This window comes from Sus scrofa, chromosome 8 (genome assembly GCF_000003025.6).
Source record: "Sus scrofa isolate TJ Tabasco breed Duroc chromosome 8, Sscrofa11.1, whole genome shotgun sequence".
Classification (NCBI taxonomy): domain Eukaryota; kingdom Metazoa; phylum Chordata; class Mammalia; order Artiodactyla; family Suidae; genus Sus; species Sus scrofa.
The window spans coordinates 87,327,307-87,345,661 of record NC_010450.4 but is presented as its reverse complement, the minus strand read 5'-3'; the positions used below and the strand labels follow the sequence as shown (position 1 = coordinate 87,345,661).

Here is an 18,355-nt window from a genome sequence, read left to right as displayed (position 1 = left end):
TAATTTTTTGGGGTGTGATTTTAAAAGGAATTGTATTTTTGTATTTTTCTAATATTTTTTTGTTAGTATGCAGAAATGCAACCAATTTCTGAATGTTAATCTTGTATCCTGCTACTTTGCTGAATTCATTGATCAGTTCTAGTAGTTTTTGTGTGGAGTCCTTAGGATTTTCTCTGTATAGTATCATGCCATCTGTATACAGTGACGATTTTACCTCTTCCTTTCAGATTTGGATACCTATGATTTCTTTTGTTTGTCTGATTACTGTGGCTAGGACTTCCAACACTATGTCCAATAGAAATAGTGAGAGTGGGCATCCTTGTCTTGTTCCAGATTTCAGCTGGAAGGCTCTCAGTTTTTCTTCATTGAGTGTTACACTGGCTGTGAGTTTGCCGTAAATGTCTTTTATTATGTTAAGGTATGTTCCCTCTATACCCACTTTGCTAAGAGTTTTTATCATGAATGGATGTTGGACTTTGTCAAATGCTTTTTCTGCATTATTGAGATGATCATGTGTTTTTTTGACTTTTGTTAATGTGGTGCATAATGTTGATTGATTTGCTTATGTTGAACCATCCTTGTGAACCTGGGATGAATCCCACTTGGTTGTGGGGTATGATCTTTTTATATGTTGTTGTATTTGGTTGGCCCTTGTTTAAAATTTTTGCAACTATATCGGTGAAAGATACTGGCCTATAATTTTCTTTTTTGGTAGTATCTTTGGTTTTGGTATTTGGGTGATGATGGCTTCATAGAATGTCTTTGGGAGTATTCCTCCTTCTTTGACCTTTTGGAAAAGTTTAAGACCAGTGGGTACAAGTTCTTTGTATGTTTGGTAGAATTTGCCTGTGAAGCCATCTGGTCCAGGACTTTTGTGTGTAGGGTGTGTTTTTATTATATAATTCAGTTTCATTTCTAGTGATCTGTCTGTTCAGTTGATCTGTTTCTTCTTGATTCAATTTTTGCAGGCTGTATGTCTCTAGAAAGTTGTCCCATTTCTTCTAGGTTGTCCAATTTGTTGGCATACAATTGGTCATAGTATTCCCTTATGTTTTTTTGTTTTTTGTTTTGTATTGCTGCAGTATCCGTTGAGATTTCTCCTTTTTCATTTCTTATTTTGTTTGAGTTCTTTCTCTCCTCTTCTTAGTGAGTCTGGCCAGAAGGTTTGTCAATTTTGTTTACCTTTTCAAAGGACCAGCTCTTGCTTTTATTGATTTTTTTTCTATTGTTTCTTCAGTCTCTATTTTATTGATTTCCTCTCTGCTATTTACGTTTTCCTTCTTTCTGCTGACTTTAGGTTGTGTTTGTTCTTTTTCTAATTCTTTTAGGTAGTGGGTTAAATTACTGATTTGAAATTTTTCTTCTTTTTTGATGAGGGCCTGTATTGCTATGAACTTTCCTCTAAGCACTGCTTTTGCAGCATCCCATACCTTTTGGATGGTTGTGTCTTCATTATCATTTGTTTTGAGGTATTTTTAAATTTCCTTTTTGATTTCATCATTGACCCATTTGTTTTTTAGTAGCATGCTGTTTAGTCTCCCTGTAGTCAGTTTTTTCTCATTTCCTTTCTTGTGGTTGTTTTCTAGTTACATGCCATTGTGGTCAGAGAAGATACTTGAAATAATTTTTTTTTTTTTTTTTGGTCTCATGTCTTTTTAGTGCCATACTCACAGCATATAGAGGTTCCCAGCCTAGGGGTTGAATTGGAGCTGTTGCCGCTGGCCTATGCCACAGCAATTCAGGATCTGAGCTTCGTCCATGACCTACACCACAGCTCATGGCAATGCCAGATCCTGAACCCATTGAGCGAGGCCAGGGATTGAACTCACAACCTCATGGTTCCTAGTCAGATTCTTCTGTGCCATGATGGGAACTCCTAATTTCTATAGTCTTCAATTCATTGAAGTTAATTTTGTGGTCCAGTATGTGGTAACTCCTTGGGAATGTTCCATGTGCACCTGAAAAGAATGAAATATTCTCATTTTATTTGGGTGTAATGTCCTGAAAATGTTAGTGAAGTCTAACTTTTCTATTGTGTCTTTTAGGGTCTCTCTTGCCTTATTGATTTTCTGTCTAGAGGATCTGTCCATTGATGTGAGTGGGGTGTTAAAGTCTCCTACTATTATTGCATTCCCATCACTTTCTCATTTTCTGTCTGTTTGTATTTGTTGTATGTATCTGGGTTCTCCTATATTAGGGGCACATATATTGATGATGGTAATATCCTAAATAGTGTCCTTCATTGACTTTCTTTATGGCCTTCATTTTAAAGTCTTTTTTGTCTGATATGAGTATTGCAACTCCTGCTTTCCTTTCTTTTCCATTCACATGAAATGTATTTTTCCATCTCCTCACTTCAATTTATATGTGTCCTTTGCCCTTAGGTGAGTCTCTTGTAGTCAGCATGTTGTAAGCTCTTGCTCTTTAATCCAGTCTGCCACTCTATGTCTTTTGATTGGAGCATTCAGTCCATTGATATTTAAGGTCATTATTGATAAATGTATATTTATTGCCATTTAAAACCTTGCTTTCCAAGGTTTATTCTGTCTCTCCTTTGTTCCTTTCCTTTCCTTTTTTTGGGGGGGGTTGGATGATTTCCTTTTATTTTATGCTTGTGTTCTTTTCTTTCTAGTCTTTATGAATGTAATGTTTGATTTTGATTTGTGGTTGCCCTGTTTTTCAAGTATATTAACCCCTTCCTATATCTGCTTGCTTAGGCTTGATAGTCATATAGGCTCAAACACATGTAAGGAAAAAAGTCTGGACTTTCTTATTTTTCTTACTTACATTTTATGATTTTGAAGTCCTTTTTTTTTTTTTTTTAAACTTCTTTATGTTTCTCCTTTTGCTGTTCCTTGTGTTTATCATCACTTTTACATTAGGTTTTTTTTTTTTTTTGGTTCTTTTAGATATGTATACTGGCTTATTTAAGTGATTGCTTTCCAATCATGATTTCCTCTATCCTATTTCTTCTTTTTTTTTAATTTAGAGAAGTCCTTTCATTATTTCTTCTAGAATTGGATTTAGTATTGCTGTAGCCTTTCAGTTCTTGTTTGTTGAAGAAATTCTATATTTCTCCTCCTATTTTAAATGATATTCTTGCTGGGTAGAGTATTCTTGGCTGTAAATTTTTCCCTTTTGGAACTTTGAATATATTTTGCCACTCTCTTCTGGCCTATAGTATTTCTGTAGAGAAATCAGCTGATAGCCTTATGGGGGTTCCCTTATAATTAAGGCTTTGCTTTTCTCCTGCTGCCTTTAGAATCCTTCCTTTAACTTTTGCCATTTTTTAAATAATATGTCTTGGTGTCAGTCTATGTGGGTTCCAACTTGTTTGGGGCCCTCTGTACTTCCTGAATCTTGATATCTGTTTCCTTTAAATTTGGAAAAAATTTTTTTGACCCATAATTTCTTCAAAAATATTTTCAATCTCCTTTCCTTCTCCATAGCCCTATTATGTATAGATTGGCTTGCTGTATATTATCCCATAGATCTGTTATATTGCTTTCATGTTTTTTTTGCTTTTTTAAAATTTTATTTAATTATTTATTTTTATTACTCAAATGAATTTATCACATCTGTGGTTGTATAATGATCATAACAATCTGATTTCGCAGGATTTCCATCCCACAGCCCAGGCACATCCCCCACCCCCCAAGCTGTCTCCTCCAGAGACCATAAGTTTTTCAATGTCTGTGCGTCAGCATCTGTTCTGCAAAGAAGTTCAGTCTGTCCTTTTTTCAGATTCCACATGTCAGTGAAAGCAGTTGATGTTGGTATCTCATCATATGGCTGACTTCACTTAGCATGACAGTTTCTAGGTCCATCCATGTTGCAAAAAATGCTGGTATTTCGTTCTTTTTAATGGCTGAGTAATATTCCATTGTGTATATGTACCACATCTTCTGGATCCACTCCTCTGTCAATGGACATTTAGGTTGTTTCCATGTTTGTATTGCTGCAATGTACAACAATAACAAAAAAAAAAAAAAAAAAAAAAAAAAAAAAAAAAATAAAAAAAAGATTCCGTGTGCCATGGTAACAATCCGACTAGGAACCATGAGTTGCGGTTGTTCCTTGCTCATGGTTAAGGATCCGTGCGTGAGCTTGTGTAGTTGCAGACGCGGCTCGATCCCGCGTTGGCTCTGCGTAGCGTGCTACAGCTCGATTCAACCTAGCCTGGAACTCCATATGCCGGGAGCGGCCCAAGAATAGCAACAATAACAACAACAAAAAAAAAAAAAAAATAAAAATAAAAAAATAAAAATAATAATGCTGCAATGAACATTGGAGTACATGTGTCTTTGCGAGTCATGGTTTTCTCTGGATAGATGCCCAGGAGTGGGATGGCTGGAACAAATGGTAGTTCTATGTTTAGTTTTCTGAGGCATGTCCATACTGCTTTCCACAGTGGTTGCACCAATGTACAATCCCACCAACAGTGTAGTAGGGTTCCTTTTTCTCCACACCCTCTGTAGCACTTATTGTTTGTAGATGTTTTGAGGATGGCCATTCTGGCTGGTGTAATGTGGTACCTCAGAGTGGTTTTGATTTGCATTTCTCTAATAATGAGTGATGTCGAACATCTTTTCATGTGTTTCTTGGCCATCTGTATGTCTTCTTTGGAGAACTGTCTGTTTAGATCTTCTGCCCATTTCTTGATGGGGTTGTATGTTTTTTTGGTATGGAGCTGCAGAAGGTGCTTATAAATTTTGGAGATCAATCCCTTGTCAGTTGATTCACTTCCAAAGATTTTCTCCCATTCTGTGGGTTGCCTTTTCGTGTTGTTTAAGGTTTCCTTTGCTGTGCAGAAACTTTTAAGTTTCATTAGGTCCCATTTGTTTATTTTTGTTTTTACTGTCAGTACTCTTAGGAGGTGGACCTGAGAAGATGTTGCTGTCGTTTATGTCAGAGAGTGTTTGGCCTAAGTTTTCCTCTAAGAGTTTGAGAGTGTCTGGTCTTATATCTAGGTCTTTAATCCATTTGGAGTTTGTTTTTGTGTATGGTGTTAGGGAGTGTTCTAATTCAGTCTTTTCCATGTGGCTGTCCAGTTTCCCCAGCATCACTTATTGAACAGGCTAGGCTGTCTTTTCTCCATTGTATATCCTTGCCTCCTTTGTCATAGATTAGTTGGCTGTAGGTGCGTGGGTGGAATTCTGGGCTTTCTGTCCTGTTCCACTGATCTATATTTCTGTCTTTGTGCCAGTACCATGCGGTTTTGATGATTGTTGCTTTGTAGTATAGTCTGAGGTCCAGGAGCCTGATTCCTCCAGCTCCGTTTTTCTTTTTCAGGATGTTTTTGGCTATTCCGGGTCTTTTGTGCTTCCAAACAGACTTTAGAATATTTGGTTCGAGTTTTGTGAAAAATGTCCTTGGTACTTTGGTAGGGAATGCATTGAATCTGTAGATTGTCTTAGGTAGTATAGTCGTTTTGACAATATTGACTGTTCCAATCCACGAGCATGGTATATCTTTCCATCTATTTGTGTCATCTTTGATTTCTTTCATCGGTGTCTTACAGTTTTCAGAGTACCGGTCTTTTGTCTCTTTAGGTAGGTTTACTCCTAGGTATTTTATTCTTTTGGATGCGATGGTAAACGGGATTGCTTCCCTAATTTCCTTTTCTGCTCCTTCATTGTTAGTGTATAGAAATGCCGTCGATTTCTGTGTATTAATTTTGTGTCCTGGGACTTTGCCAAATTCGTGGATGAGCTCTAACAGTTCTCTGGCAGAGTGTTTAGGATTCTCTAGGTATAGTATCATGTCATCTACAAATAGGGATAGTTTTACTTCTTCCTTTCCAATCTGGATTCCTTTCATTTCTTTTACTTCTCTGATTGCTGTGGCTAGGACTTTCAAAACTACGTTGAAGAGTAGTGGCGAGAGCAGACATCCTTGTCTTGTTCCTGATCTCAGTGGGAATTCTTTCAGCTTTTCATCATTGAGAATGATGTTCGCTGTGGGTTTGTCATATATGGGCTTTATCATGTTGAGGTAGGTTCCTTCTATGCCCACGTTCTGAAGGGTTTTTATCAGAAATGGGTGTTGGATTTTTGTCAAAGGCTTTTTCTGCATCTATTGAGATGATCATATGGTTTTTATTCTTCAGTTTGTTAATGTGATGTATCACACTGACTGATTTGCAGATAGTGAAGAGCCCTTACATGCCTGGGATAAATCCCACTTGATCATGATGTACAATCCTTTTAATGTATTGTTGGATTCAGTTTGATAGTATTTTGTTGAGGATTTTTGCATCTATGTTTATCAATCAGTGAAATTGGCGTGTAGTTTTCTTTTTTGTGTGGTATCTTTGTCTGGTTTTGGTATCAGAGTGATGGTGGTCTCATAGTATGCGTTTGGGAGTACCCCTTCCTCTGCAATTTTTTGAAATAGTTTCAGAAGGAGAGGTGTGAGCTCCTCTCTAAATGTTTGCTAGAATTCGCCTGTGAAGCCATCTGGTCCTGGACTTTTGTTTGTTGGAAGTTTTTAAATCACAGTTTCAATTTCAGTTCTTGTGATTGGTCTGTTCATCTTTTCCAGTTTGTCTTGGTTTAGTCTTGGAAGATTGTACTTTTCTAAGCATTTGTCCATTTCTTCTAGGTTTTCCATTTTATTGGCATATAGTTGCATGTAGTCGTCTCTTATGATCCTTTGTATTTCTGTGATGTCCGTTGTTCCTTCTCCTTTTTCATTTCTAATTGTATTGATTTGAGTCCTCTCTCTTTTTTGTTTGATAAGTCTGGCTAAGGGTTTATCCATTTTGTTGATCTTTTCAAAGAACCAGCTTGTTGTTTCATGATCTTTTCTATGGTTTTCTTTGTTTCTCTTTCATTGATTTCTGCTCTGATCTTCATGATTTCTTTCCTTCTACTAACTTTAGGTCTTGTCTGTTCTTCTCTCTTGAGCTGCTTTAGATGTAATGTTAGCTTGTTTATTTGAGCTTTTTCTTGTGTCCTGAGGTGGGCTTGTATGGCTGTAAACTTCCCTGTTAGAAGGGCTTTTGCTGCATCCCATAGGTTTTGGAGTGTCGTATCTTTGTTGTCATTTGCTTCTAGGTATTTTTTAATTTCCTCTTTGATTTCTTCAGTGATTGGTCCATTGGTTGTTTAGTAGCATGTTGTTGAGTCTCCACGTGTTTGTGTTTTTTGCAGATTTTTTCTTGTTGTTGATGTCCAGTCATATAGCATTGTGTGTGTATTGGAAAAGATGCTTGATATGATTTCAGTTTTCTTAAAGTTGCCAAGGTTGGATTTGTGGTGCAGGATGTGATCAATCTTAGAGAATGTTCCATGTGCACTTGAGAAGAATGTGTATTCTGTTGCTTTAGGGTGGAATGTCGTATAAATATCTCTTAAGTCCATCTGGTTTAATGCTTCATTCAGGGCCTGTGTTTCCTTATTGATTTTCTGTCTGGATGCTCTGTCCATTGCTGTAAGTGGGGTGTTAAAGTCCCCCGCTATTATTATGTTATTGTTGATTTGTCCTTTTAAGGTTGTTAGCAGTTGCCTTACATATTGTGGTGAACCTGTGTTGGGTGTGTGGATATTTAAAATTGTTCTATCTTCTTCTTGGATTGATCCTTTGATCACTATGTAATGACCTTCTTTGTCCCTTAAAATATTCTTCATTTTAAAGTCTATTTTGTCTGATATGAGTATTGCTACTCCAGCTTTCTTTTGATCCCCATTTGCATGAAATATTTTCTCCCATCCTCTCACTTTCAATTTGTATGTGTCCCTGGAAGTGAAGTGGATCTCTTGAAGACAGCATATATATGGGTCTTGTTTTTGTATCCATTCAGCCAGTGTATGTCTTTTGGTTGGGGCATTTAGTCCATTAAGATTTAAGGTAATTATTGATATGTATGTTCTTATTGCCATTTTATTAATTACTTTGGCTTTGTTTTTGTTGCTCTTTTTTCTTCCCTTCTTCTCTTGTTCTTTTATGCCTAGAGAAGTTCCTTTAGTATTTGTTGTGAGGCTGGTTTAGTGTTGCTGAATTCTCTCAGCTTTTGCTTATCAGTGAAGCTTTTGATTTCCCCTTCAAATCTGAATGAGAGCCTTGCTGGGTAGAGTCGTCTTGGTTGGAGGTTTTTTCCCTTCATCACGTTAAGTATTCCATGCCACTCCCTTCTGGCCTACAGAGTTTCTGTTGAAAAATCTGCTGATAACCTTATTGGGGTTCCCTTGTTATGTCATTTGTTTCTTTTCCCTAGCTGCTTTCAAGATTTTCTCTTTGTCTTTAATTTTGGTCAGTTTGATTAATATGTGTCTTGGGGTGTTCCTCCTTGGGTTTATTTTATATGGTACTCATTGAGCTTCCTGGATTTGAGTGAGTGATTCATTTCCCATGTGAGGGAAATTTTCGGCTGCTCTCTCTTGGAATATTTTTTCTGTCTCCTTCTCTCTCTCTTTTCCTTCTGGCACCCCTATAATATGGATGTTGGTATGTTTCACGTTGTCCCAGAGTTCTCTGAGACTCTCTTCATTTGTTTTCAGTCTTTTTTCTCTTTTCTTTTCCTCATCCGTAATTTCCACTAATCTGTCCTCCACCTCACTTATTCGTTCTTCTGCCTCCTGTATTCAGCTGTTGGCTGCTTCTAGTGAATTTTTTATTTCAGTTATTGTATTTTGCATCTCTTCTTGTTTAAGTTTTATATCTTGTATCTCTTTGCTCAGTTTTTCCTGTAAGTTATCCATCTTCGCCTCCAGTTTATTCCCAATGTCTTGCATCATCTTCAGCATCAACAGTCTAAAGTCTTTTTCCTGGAGTCTGAGAATCTCGTCATCATTTAGCTGATTTTCTGGGGTTTTTCCTTTCTCCCTCATCTGAGTTATACTTCTCTGTCTTTTCATTTTTATAGGTTTTTGTTGTGATGATCTTTTTACGGATACTAGAGTTGTAGCCTCTCTTCTAATGTCTGCCCCCCTTGTGGCTGAAGTCATTATGGGGGCCTTGCTATAGGCTTCCTGATGGGAGGGGCTGATGCCTGCCCCCTGGTAGGAGGAGCAGATTCTAATCCCTCTGGTGGGTGGGGCTTAGTCTCTGGATGGAATTAGAGGCAGCTGTGTGCCTGGGGGGTCTTTAGGTAGCCTGTTTACTGAGGGGTGGGGCTGTGGTCCCACCTGGATTGTTGTTTGCCCTGGGACTTCTCAGTGCTGACTGATGGGTGGGCCAGATTTTCCCAAAATGGCCACCTCCAGAGAAAGGCATGGCTGCTGGATATTCCCGGGAGCTTTGCTTTCAATGTCCTTCCCTCACAACAAGCCACATTTACCCCTGTTTTCCCAGGAGGTCCTCCAAGAACTGCGGTCAGGTTTGACCCAGATTCCCATGGAGACTTTGCTTTGCCTTGGGACCTAGTGCACGTGAAAGTCTGTGTGCGCCTTTTAAGAATGGGGTCTCCATTTCCCCCAGTCCCATGGAGCTCCTGCGTACAATCCCCACAGGCCGTCAATGCCAGATGCTCCGGGGCTCTTTCTCCCTGTGCCAGATTCCCCACACATGAGAGTTTGATGTGTGGCTCAGAATTCTCACTCCTGTAGCTGAGTCTCTGTGAACCGGTTAGTTTCCAGTCCTGTGGAGCTTCCCTCCCAGGAGGTATGGGGTTGTTTATATCGTGAAATTGCCCCTCCTACCTCTGATGTGTCCTCCTCTTTTTCTTCAGGAGTAGGATATCTTTTTTATGGTTTCTGGTCCATTTGGGTGAAGTGTGCTCAGTCTTTAGTTGTGAATTTTGTTGTTTTTAGGAGAGAAGTTGAGCTCCAGTCCTTCTGTTCCACCATCTTAATCCCATCTCTCTCTCTTTTTTTTTTTTTTTTTTTTTTTTTTCATTTGGTTTTCTGTCTGCAGTCCTGATTGGGTGATTTCCATTATTCTGTCTTTCAAGTCCCAATTCATTCCTCTGCACTATTCATTTTGTCCTTTAGCACCTTTAGCTCAGTTCATGTCTCTGGAAATGAATTTTCTAATTTTTCTTAGTTCCTCCTTAGAGTTTCCATTTCTGTTAATGTAATCTGGATTTCTGTTTATATCTGTTATTCATTTTCATCCACAATTCCCTCAGTATTTTCACTAGCTCCTTTTTGAACTCCGTATCTATTAAGACTGCAGAGGTCCCTTTCATTATTTGCTTCTTCAGGTGAATTCTCCTGTTCTTTTAACTGGGAATGGTTCCTGAGCTTCTTCATTTTTGTTTATATTTTTCTTATGCTGTGAGTTGAAGGAATCCAACTACTGTAGTCTTGGAGGGATAGCTCTATACAAGAGCGCCCGTTTGTATTTTGTGGGGGATTACTAGTTATTTTTGGTGTTTGAATTTGGATATTTGCTGTCTCTTTCCCCAGTGTGACCAGGCTGTTATCCTCTTGATAGGTTGCTGCATGTGTTTCCAGGGAGAAGGAGGCAATGAGCAGGGCTAGTAGTCAGTGCCTAGTTGCTTGGCTCTTAACAGTAGCAAGGACCCACGAGAAGGTGGTTCAGGCTACTCTTATTTGCAAGGCCCTTAGAAATGTTAATCAGCCTCAGGCAGATTTATTCAGTGCCTGGAGCATTTCGCAGTGGCAGCAGTAGGGCACGTGTGTTCCCAGGGGAGTGAGAGCAACAATGGGTGGTGCTTGGTTGCAGTTCCCTCTTCTTTGCCAACTCTGATGTGCCTGGGGCCACAGTTGGTACCTGTTCACAGACCCCTAGTTGTAGCAGGCCATGCCCCCATCTAGCGTCTGAGATGACTGCTGTGTTTTGTCCACTTGCCTATAGATCCCACAAGAAGTGCTGCTTCATGCTTAGCCCCCTGCCCTTAGTCTACACAAGAGGTTCCTGGTCACCTGCAGCCCACACAAGAGGAACCCGGTTGCCTGTAGCCCGAGCAACTGGCACCTTGCCACCTGTAGCCTGTGTCAGAGGTGCCTTGCCCTCTGAGAGTCTGCGCATGTGCAGAAAAAGGGATTCCTACTGCAGTCTGCCCCTCCTCCTCTTGCCCTCTCCAACAATGGCAACTTGCTTCTCCTGAAGGCCCAGATCTCCTTCCAAGTTCCCTATGCTGTGGTGTTCCACTCCCCAGCCTGTGGAGCACAGCTGCCTAGCCCCTCAGGCTGTCTCCACATAGCTAATCCTAGTCCTCTTCCTGGAACTCACCTCTGGAGCCTGAGTCTCCACACTCAGCCCCTGCCTGAATGGCTCAGGCTGTGGTGTCCAGGGGCGTTGGTACAAATGGTCTGTGTGGCTCTCCCTCTGCTTTGCCCTCCTCAGTCCAGATGCTGTGCTTTTCTTGGTGACTTTGAAGTCCCTCCATCTTGGCTGATCTCCCCATTGGTTAGGTATCTTCCAAGTGTGTGGATTGCTTTTCTCTTTAACAGCTCCCTCTCAGGAGTGCTAGTCCCATCCTGATTCCTTTTCTCTCTCTCTCTCTCTTTTTTTCTTTTGTTCTGCCCAGTTATGCAGAGGGTTTCCTGCCCTTTTTGGAGGTTAAAGGTCTTCTGCCAGGATTCAGTAGATGTTCTGTGTGAATTGTTCTACATATAGATTTTTTTTAATGTGTTTGTGGGATAAGGAGAGCACCACATCTTATTCTCCCAATATCCTGATCCTTCCCCCAGTTTCATTCTTTTGCATGTGGCTTTCCAGTTTTCTCAACACATTTATTGATGATATTATCCTTTCCTTGTTGTATATGCTTTGTTGGTTTGTTAAAAACTAATTGACCACATATGCATGGGTTTATTTCCTGCTCTTTATTTTGTTGCATTAACCTGTGTGTCTGCTTTTATGCCAATACCATACTGCTTCAGTTACTGTAGCTTTGTAATACAGTTTTAAATCAGGATGTGCAATGCCTCCAGCTTTTTTCTTATTTCTCAAGTTTGCTTTAGCTATTCAGGGTCTTCTGAGGAGAGTGTGTTGCAGTTTTTCCAATAGCCACATGTTTCAGTGTGACTATTTTCTTATTTGCCTGGTGTGTAGGAGTCATTCAGCTGGCTTCTGGATTTCTTTTAGAGGGATTTTCTCTGTGTGTATCTGCACATTCAGTGCACCTGTGGGAGGGGGGAAGTTCAGGTCCATCCCATGTCGCCATCATGGTCACAAAAACAAAACAAAATAGAACACTTTAAAAAAAATTTTTTATTAAGAAGAATCACTCATGGTGACCTAGGTTAGAATATTTAGCCTTCAAGAACCAGATCAACTTTTTTTTGGGGTCAGTTGCATCATAACCTTTGTTACTTTTTTAAGTTTTAAGGCTTAAGGAAGGATGCAGGATCATTTCTAATGCTGTAGACTATGACTCTTCCCCCAGGATCAACTCAATACCTCATTACAAATTACATTAAAGTTTTTTCTGTTTGTGATATTGTCAGCGAAGAGCTCAGCCAACCTAACCAAGATCACTTGGGGGCATAGCACAGGAAGGAAGATGAATATAATTCATATCTTTTCCTTTTGCTAGGTGCAGATGAATTAATTATAGTTCCCAGAGAACTATTCCCTTTTGCTTAAAATAGTATCAAATTTTCCATGCAAGTCTTCTATGAATAGAAGCAATTTGACTTGACATTAGGACAGAACTTTGGAATCTAGAGATGACACAGTCTACCTCTGATTCTCTGAGAGGCACCTGTCGGCTTGGGTTCTCAGTCTTTAGTTTTTTCCCTCTCCATAAAACGGGAATTAAATATGCTCATTCACTGATTTCAGGAGATTTTAGGGGGAATTGCTTACAAAACTTTTTTGGTTTTCAAGGCTTCACTTGCGGCATATGGAGCTTCCCAAGCTAGGGATTGAATTGGAGTTGCAGCTGCTGGCCTACACCAAAGCCACAGCCATGCAGGGTCCAAGCCCCTTCTGTGACCTACACCACAGCTCATGGCAATGCCAGACCCTTAACCCACTTAGTGAGGCCAGGAATTGAACGTGTATCCTCATAGATACTAGTCAGGTTCATTACCACTGAGCCACAGTGGGAACTCCTAAAAACCATTTTTTAATGTGCTGAGGTAACTCAAAATGGATGGCAGTTGGTGTGAGGGGAATTCTGGGCAAGAAATTCATTTAATGTGAACTGCATTATTTTCTGAGTTATTTAGATAAGATTCAGAATGATCTCTAGGTTCAGCATCAAGACCATCTTGAGGCCTGTCTTTGGAAAAGACCTATGATTCATTTCTACTCTGGGCCATTTACATCTGAGGGAGTGATTTCTTGACCTTGTTTTTCTTTTTCTTTTTCTTTCTTTTTTTTGTCGTTTTGCCTTTTTCTGGGCCACACCTGTGGCATACAGATGTTCCCAGGCTGGGGGTCAAATTGGAGCTGTAGCCGCTGGCCTACGCCACAGCCACAGCAACACCGGATGCAAGCCACATCTGCAACCTTCACCACAGCTCACGGCAACGCCGGATCCTTAACCACTGAGTGAAGCCAGGGATCAAACCTGCAACCTCGTGGTTCCTAGTCGGATTCATTAACCACTGAGCCACGACGGGAACTCTGGCCTTGTTTGATGTTTAAACAATGTTTGAGTCGCACTCTGAAAAACTCATTTTACCTGTAAGGACATTTAAGCTCCTTATTAATTTTTATATTACTTTTATAAGAAGAAACTGGGCATTTACCTCTAGATGAAAACTCACTGCTTTGGTATATAGTTTTCTCCTAAAATAACCTACCTGTTTATTTTTTTTCTTGCAGACAAAACTCTTTAGAGTTTTACCCAGTATTCATTATTACATTGTGGGTGGCTGGATGGTATTTCAACCAAGGTAAGTTTAATACGTAGTCAACTTTGTTCTGATGATCCTATGTTCCTTACGACTATCAAGCAACCACACACCTATTGATCCTGGAAATTGTTTTAAACAAAATAAGCACTGTCTATGTGCATCAAAGAGCATGGTGCTGCAGATAGGCTAACTCTGACCTCATTCATATTTATTTATTTATTTTTAGGGCTGCACCCTCAGCATATGGCAGTTCCCAGGCTGGGAGTCCAAATCAGAGCCGCAGCTGCAGGCTTATGCCACAGTCACAGGCTTATGTCACAGTCACAGCAAGGCTAGATTTGGGCCCCTTCTGCAACCTACACTGCAGCTCAGGGCAGTGTGGGGTCCTTAACCCACTGACTGGGGCCAGGGATTGAACCTGCATCCTCATGGATACTAGTCAGATTCATTACTGCTGAGCCACAATGGAAACTCCCTCATTCCTTTTTAATTCGGTGATTTAAAAAAACAAACAAAAAAGTAAAAACAAACTTGGAACAAACCATATGCTGGAGACTCCAAAATAAAAATGACATGTTTCCATCTTCAAATCTCATACTCTAAATTCTAATTTATCTGCAGGAACAGAACACAGAATGAACAGTTTGCCCTAATTTTTATAGCTAATGTGTATTGAGTAGTTACTGTGCCAGGTACTGTTTTTAGGTGTCATACATATATTCTCTCATGTGCAAAGGATTAGAAACCTTCCTATAAGGCAGCTCAGATAGTTAATTCCTACTGTACAGATGAAGAAACTGAAGTACAGAGAGGTCAAGAAATTTGTCTAACTTAAATGTTCAACGATTGAGGGAAAAACGAGCTTTCAAGTAATTTCAAGCAGGGTTTATAGGTTTTTTCACCCAAAAGCCCATGTACTTTTTCTTAAAGAGTTTCCAAGGATGTAGTGCTATTGATGTATGTAGAAACTCTCTAAATCTCTGCTTTTTGTTTGAAGGGGTATCCTTAGTGAGCTGGGGGCTTTACCCAAACTCTGCCCATCCATTTCATGGGAGGTCACCATAGCACCCGCTACCTAATTGGGAGAAATTTAATCCCCTTTTCTTTCCAATAACTCTCATGGCCTCATTTGGGCTTGACACTTGATTGCTAAGATTTAAATAAACCAAAATCCAGCTGCTTTCAGAGGCAAGCCTATCATTTCCCTCTTGTAATTTTCACTGTCAACTGAAGAATTTCAGAGAACATGTCCTTTAGAGAATGACTTGACTTTGGTCCAACTCACATTTTTATCCCTTAAGGGCAAGAATGAAGGCAATAGTTGCTTGTTAGGTGAGACCATCTTCACCACTAACAAGAAAAGGGCTTTTTGATAATGGGACTTGGCCTCTGCCATTTGACCCTTTGCGTTTCACGCTGATGGGCTGAATGAGGCCAACCACCTGGCAGGAAGGGATTTCTCAGGTATGTTGTTGTAATTTTCATTCTTTCTCATCCAGAGTAGGTTGCCTGTTAACTGCCTTGAACAGTCCCCATTGGCTTTGTGGGCATAACTGAGCAGATGGGGAGTTTCAAAACTGCAGCATGCTTAGAATCTCTCTGCTTCTTGGAGGGCCAGGTGGCTCTGCCAACCCCTCTTCTCCAGCTCTTTGATGGGCCTCCTCCTTCTCACCCTTCAGGGCTCAGTGCAAGTCATCCCCTCAGAGGGGCCTCTCTAACCCCTTCCTAAAGGCGGCCTCTCCAGTTCCCACCATCCCATCCCCCGTCACTTCCTTCACAGCACGTTCAAGTCTACCCTTTGCTTCTGTCTTCCCCTTTGTCTGTTGTCTGTCTTTGCTGAGAAACCCCATAAGGGCAGGGAGCTGGTATCTTTTCCACCGCTCACCCCAATCCATACAATATATCTGGTAGATAGTGGAAACCAAAAAAGTTTGACCTATGGCAATAATGAATTTTATTTTATTTATAACTTTATCCTGCATACCAGGGTCCCAAGATTTTATAGTGGGCTCTGGTAATTTGCATATGTCAAGCGTTGAGGAAAGAGAGGTTCCCTAATGTAGGGAAGATACTGAGATTGTTTTCACTGGACAGGATGGCAGAACATCAAACAACATTTTGCATTTCTTTTAGGTAAAATTTGTATTTAGCAAAATGCACAAATCCTTGAGTGTATGATCCAATGAGTGTTGACAAGTGTATACACCTGCATCACACAAATCCCCACCAAGATGTGGAACATGACAACCTCTCAGAAAATTTCCTCAGGTCCTTCCCAGGCCCTTTTAGAGGCAAACAATGCTCTGGGTTTTATTTATTTATTTATTTATTTATTTTTTTCATTTTAGTGCCAGACCTGCAGCATATGGAGGTTCCCAGGCTAGGGGTTGAATCAGAGCTGCAGCTGCTGGCCTACCCCACAGCCACAGCAATGTGGGATCCAAGCCGCATCTTTGACCTACACCACAGCTCAAGGCAATGCCGGATCCTGAACCCACTGAGCAAGGCCAGGGATCAAACCTGCATCCTCATGGATGCAGGTCAGATTCATTTCCGATGAGCCACGATGGAAACTCCAGCAAAATGTTTTTGAGATTTACTGAACTGTCACAAGTTATCTGTTTCTTTTCATTGTTGGTGAGATTCCATTGTATGCTTTTTACAGTTTGCTTATCCTTCCTCCTGTGGATAGATTTCCAGTCTATTTTCAGTGTTTGGCTATTATGATTAAATCTGCAATGAACATTCCGTTCAAGGCTTTTTATGGACATGTGCTTTCATTTCTCTTGGGTAAATACACCAAAAGGGAATTGCTGGGTTGAAAAGTAATGTTTAGTTTTATAAGAAACGACCAGACCTTTTCCCAAAGTGGCTGTGCTACTTTGCATTCCCACCAATAATGCATGAGGATTCCTACATCCCCAACATTTTATGTTGTCAGTGTTTTTAAAATTTCGCCATTCGGTGGATGTGCAGAGGTGTCATCTCACTGTGGTTTTAAGTTACAATTTGCAGATATCGAATGATACTGAATGAGGTTGAACAAATGTCATGTACTTATTGGTACATTTGTTTATCTTGCTATATGAATTTTCTATTGTTTTGCTATTAAAAAATATTTTCTTTTCATTATTGCATTGTCCGAGTTCTTCATATATTCTGCACACAAGTCTTTTGCCAGATACACATTTTGTGACCATTTTCTCAGTTTTCACCCCACTCTTTGAAAGGCTGCCATCATATTCTGTGTCTCCTCTATTTTTTTCCTTTGTAGTTTTTGCCACTTGTCTGGGTCTGGTGTACATCTATGCCCGTCACCGGTATTTTTGGGGATATTCAGAAGCTCCTAAAAAAAGGTAAGGAGAACCCAAGCAGTGGATTTTTAGGTACAAAGTAGCACAGTGGAGTCTGAATTAGCTTCCTGTTCCCGACAGCGTTAACAGCATTGATGGCTGTGATCACAAGGTGATCTATGTTGCCCAAGTCTCACCAGGCCGTACACAACTAGGTGTGAGACGGGGAAATGCAAGGGTAAAACTGCACTAAATGTACATCCTTGGACCACTGCACTTGAAATCGTTGCACACATTTTGCACTATCTCCTAGAAGTTACCAAGGCAATCATCCCACCCAGCTTTGAGAATCCTTTGACGGTGCCAGGGAGCCCCTTGACCCCTGTGACTAGGCATGCTCTTCAGTTTGTCTGATGGCTGGAAATTTCCTGATGGTAAAAACATGGATGTGCTGGGCAGTGTCCACAATGAACCGTCTGCCTGGGCTCCCCGGATGCACCACTGTAGGCCAGTTTATTTTTTCTCCTCTCTCTCATCTCTGCCCACAGGATCACTGGTTTCCGGTTAAGTCTGGGGGTTTTGGCCTTGTTGGCCGTCCTAGGTGCTGTGGGGATTACAAACAGCTTTCTGGATGAATATCTGGACCTCAATATTGCCAAGAAACTGAGGCACTTCTAAAGTGGCCCTCTCCTTTCGCTCAAATGCCTGCAGAAGATGTTTCTACTCTGAAGGTTAGATGGTCTCTCTTGTTCAATTAAAAGCAATAAAAATCCCTATTTGGTTTTTTTTTTTTTTTTTTTTTCTTCCTGAAATGGCTCTGTAGAATCATACCCTTTCGATTTTTCCTGTTAGTTTAAGGACCGAAGTTTGCTCTGAGGGGACGTACCCATGGCAACAGGGAAGGGTGCCGAGCCCTGGCTATAGAAGTACGTGCCCAAGTCAGAACCGCTTATGTGGGGAGCAGCTTACCCTGTCTGTGTCCAGGGCTTTCTGTGGTCCACTGCAATCACTAGCCTCTGAGACTGCTTCTCTCCTGATGGCAAGTTCCAGGGTGATGCTGATAAGGCAGCTGCCACCCACGGGTTGCAGGACAGCCACAGATGGTGGCGAAAATGAGGCAAATACATAGAGTAGCCAGAGAAGACAGCCATCAGCTAACAGCACAAAACAATTCCAGCTGTGGAAATGGGCTTTATAAAGACCAAAGGAAGAAGTTCCCGTCATGGCGCAGTGGTTAACGAATCTGACTAGGAACCATGAGGTTGCGGGTTCTGTCCCTGCCCTTGCTCAGTGGGTTAACGATCCGGCGTTGCCGTGAGCTGTGGTGTAGGTTGCAGACGCGGC

At 40.7% G+C, this 18,355-nt stretch overlaps 1 protein-coding gene across 14 annotated transcripts in view; it reads left to right on the top strand.

The window, feature by feature from the left end:
- Positions 1-18,355, top strand: part of MGST2 (microsomal glutathione S-transferase 2) — a 76,384-nt gene that overhangs the window by 48,902 nt on the left and 9,127 nt on the right. For 12 of the 14 annotated variants that reach the window (XR_002346420.1, XR_002346422.1, XR_002346417.1 and 9 more), the window contains 3 exons: positions 13,687-13,757; positions 16,993-17,074; positions 17,560-17,742. Coding sequence is in view for 1 of the 14 variants with exons in the window: in XM_021100678.1 (XP_020956337.1) it covers positions 13,687-13,757; positions 16,993-17,074; positions 17,560-17,689 (283 nt within the window). In the remaining 13 variants the exon portion in view is untranslated. Of the gene's footprint in view, positions 1-383; positions 419-13,686; positions 13,758-16,992; positions 17,075-17,559; positions 17,796-18,355 lie in introns of those variants that run through there. The other 2 variants (XR_002346421.1, XM_021100678.1) reach the window with 2 other exon arrangements.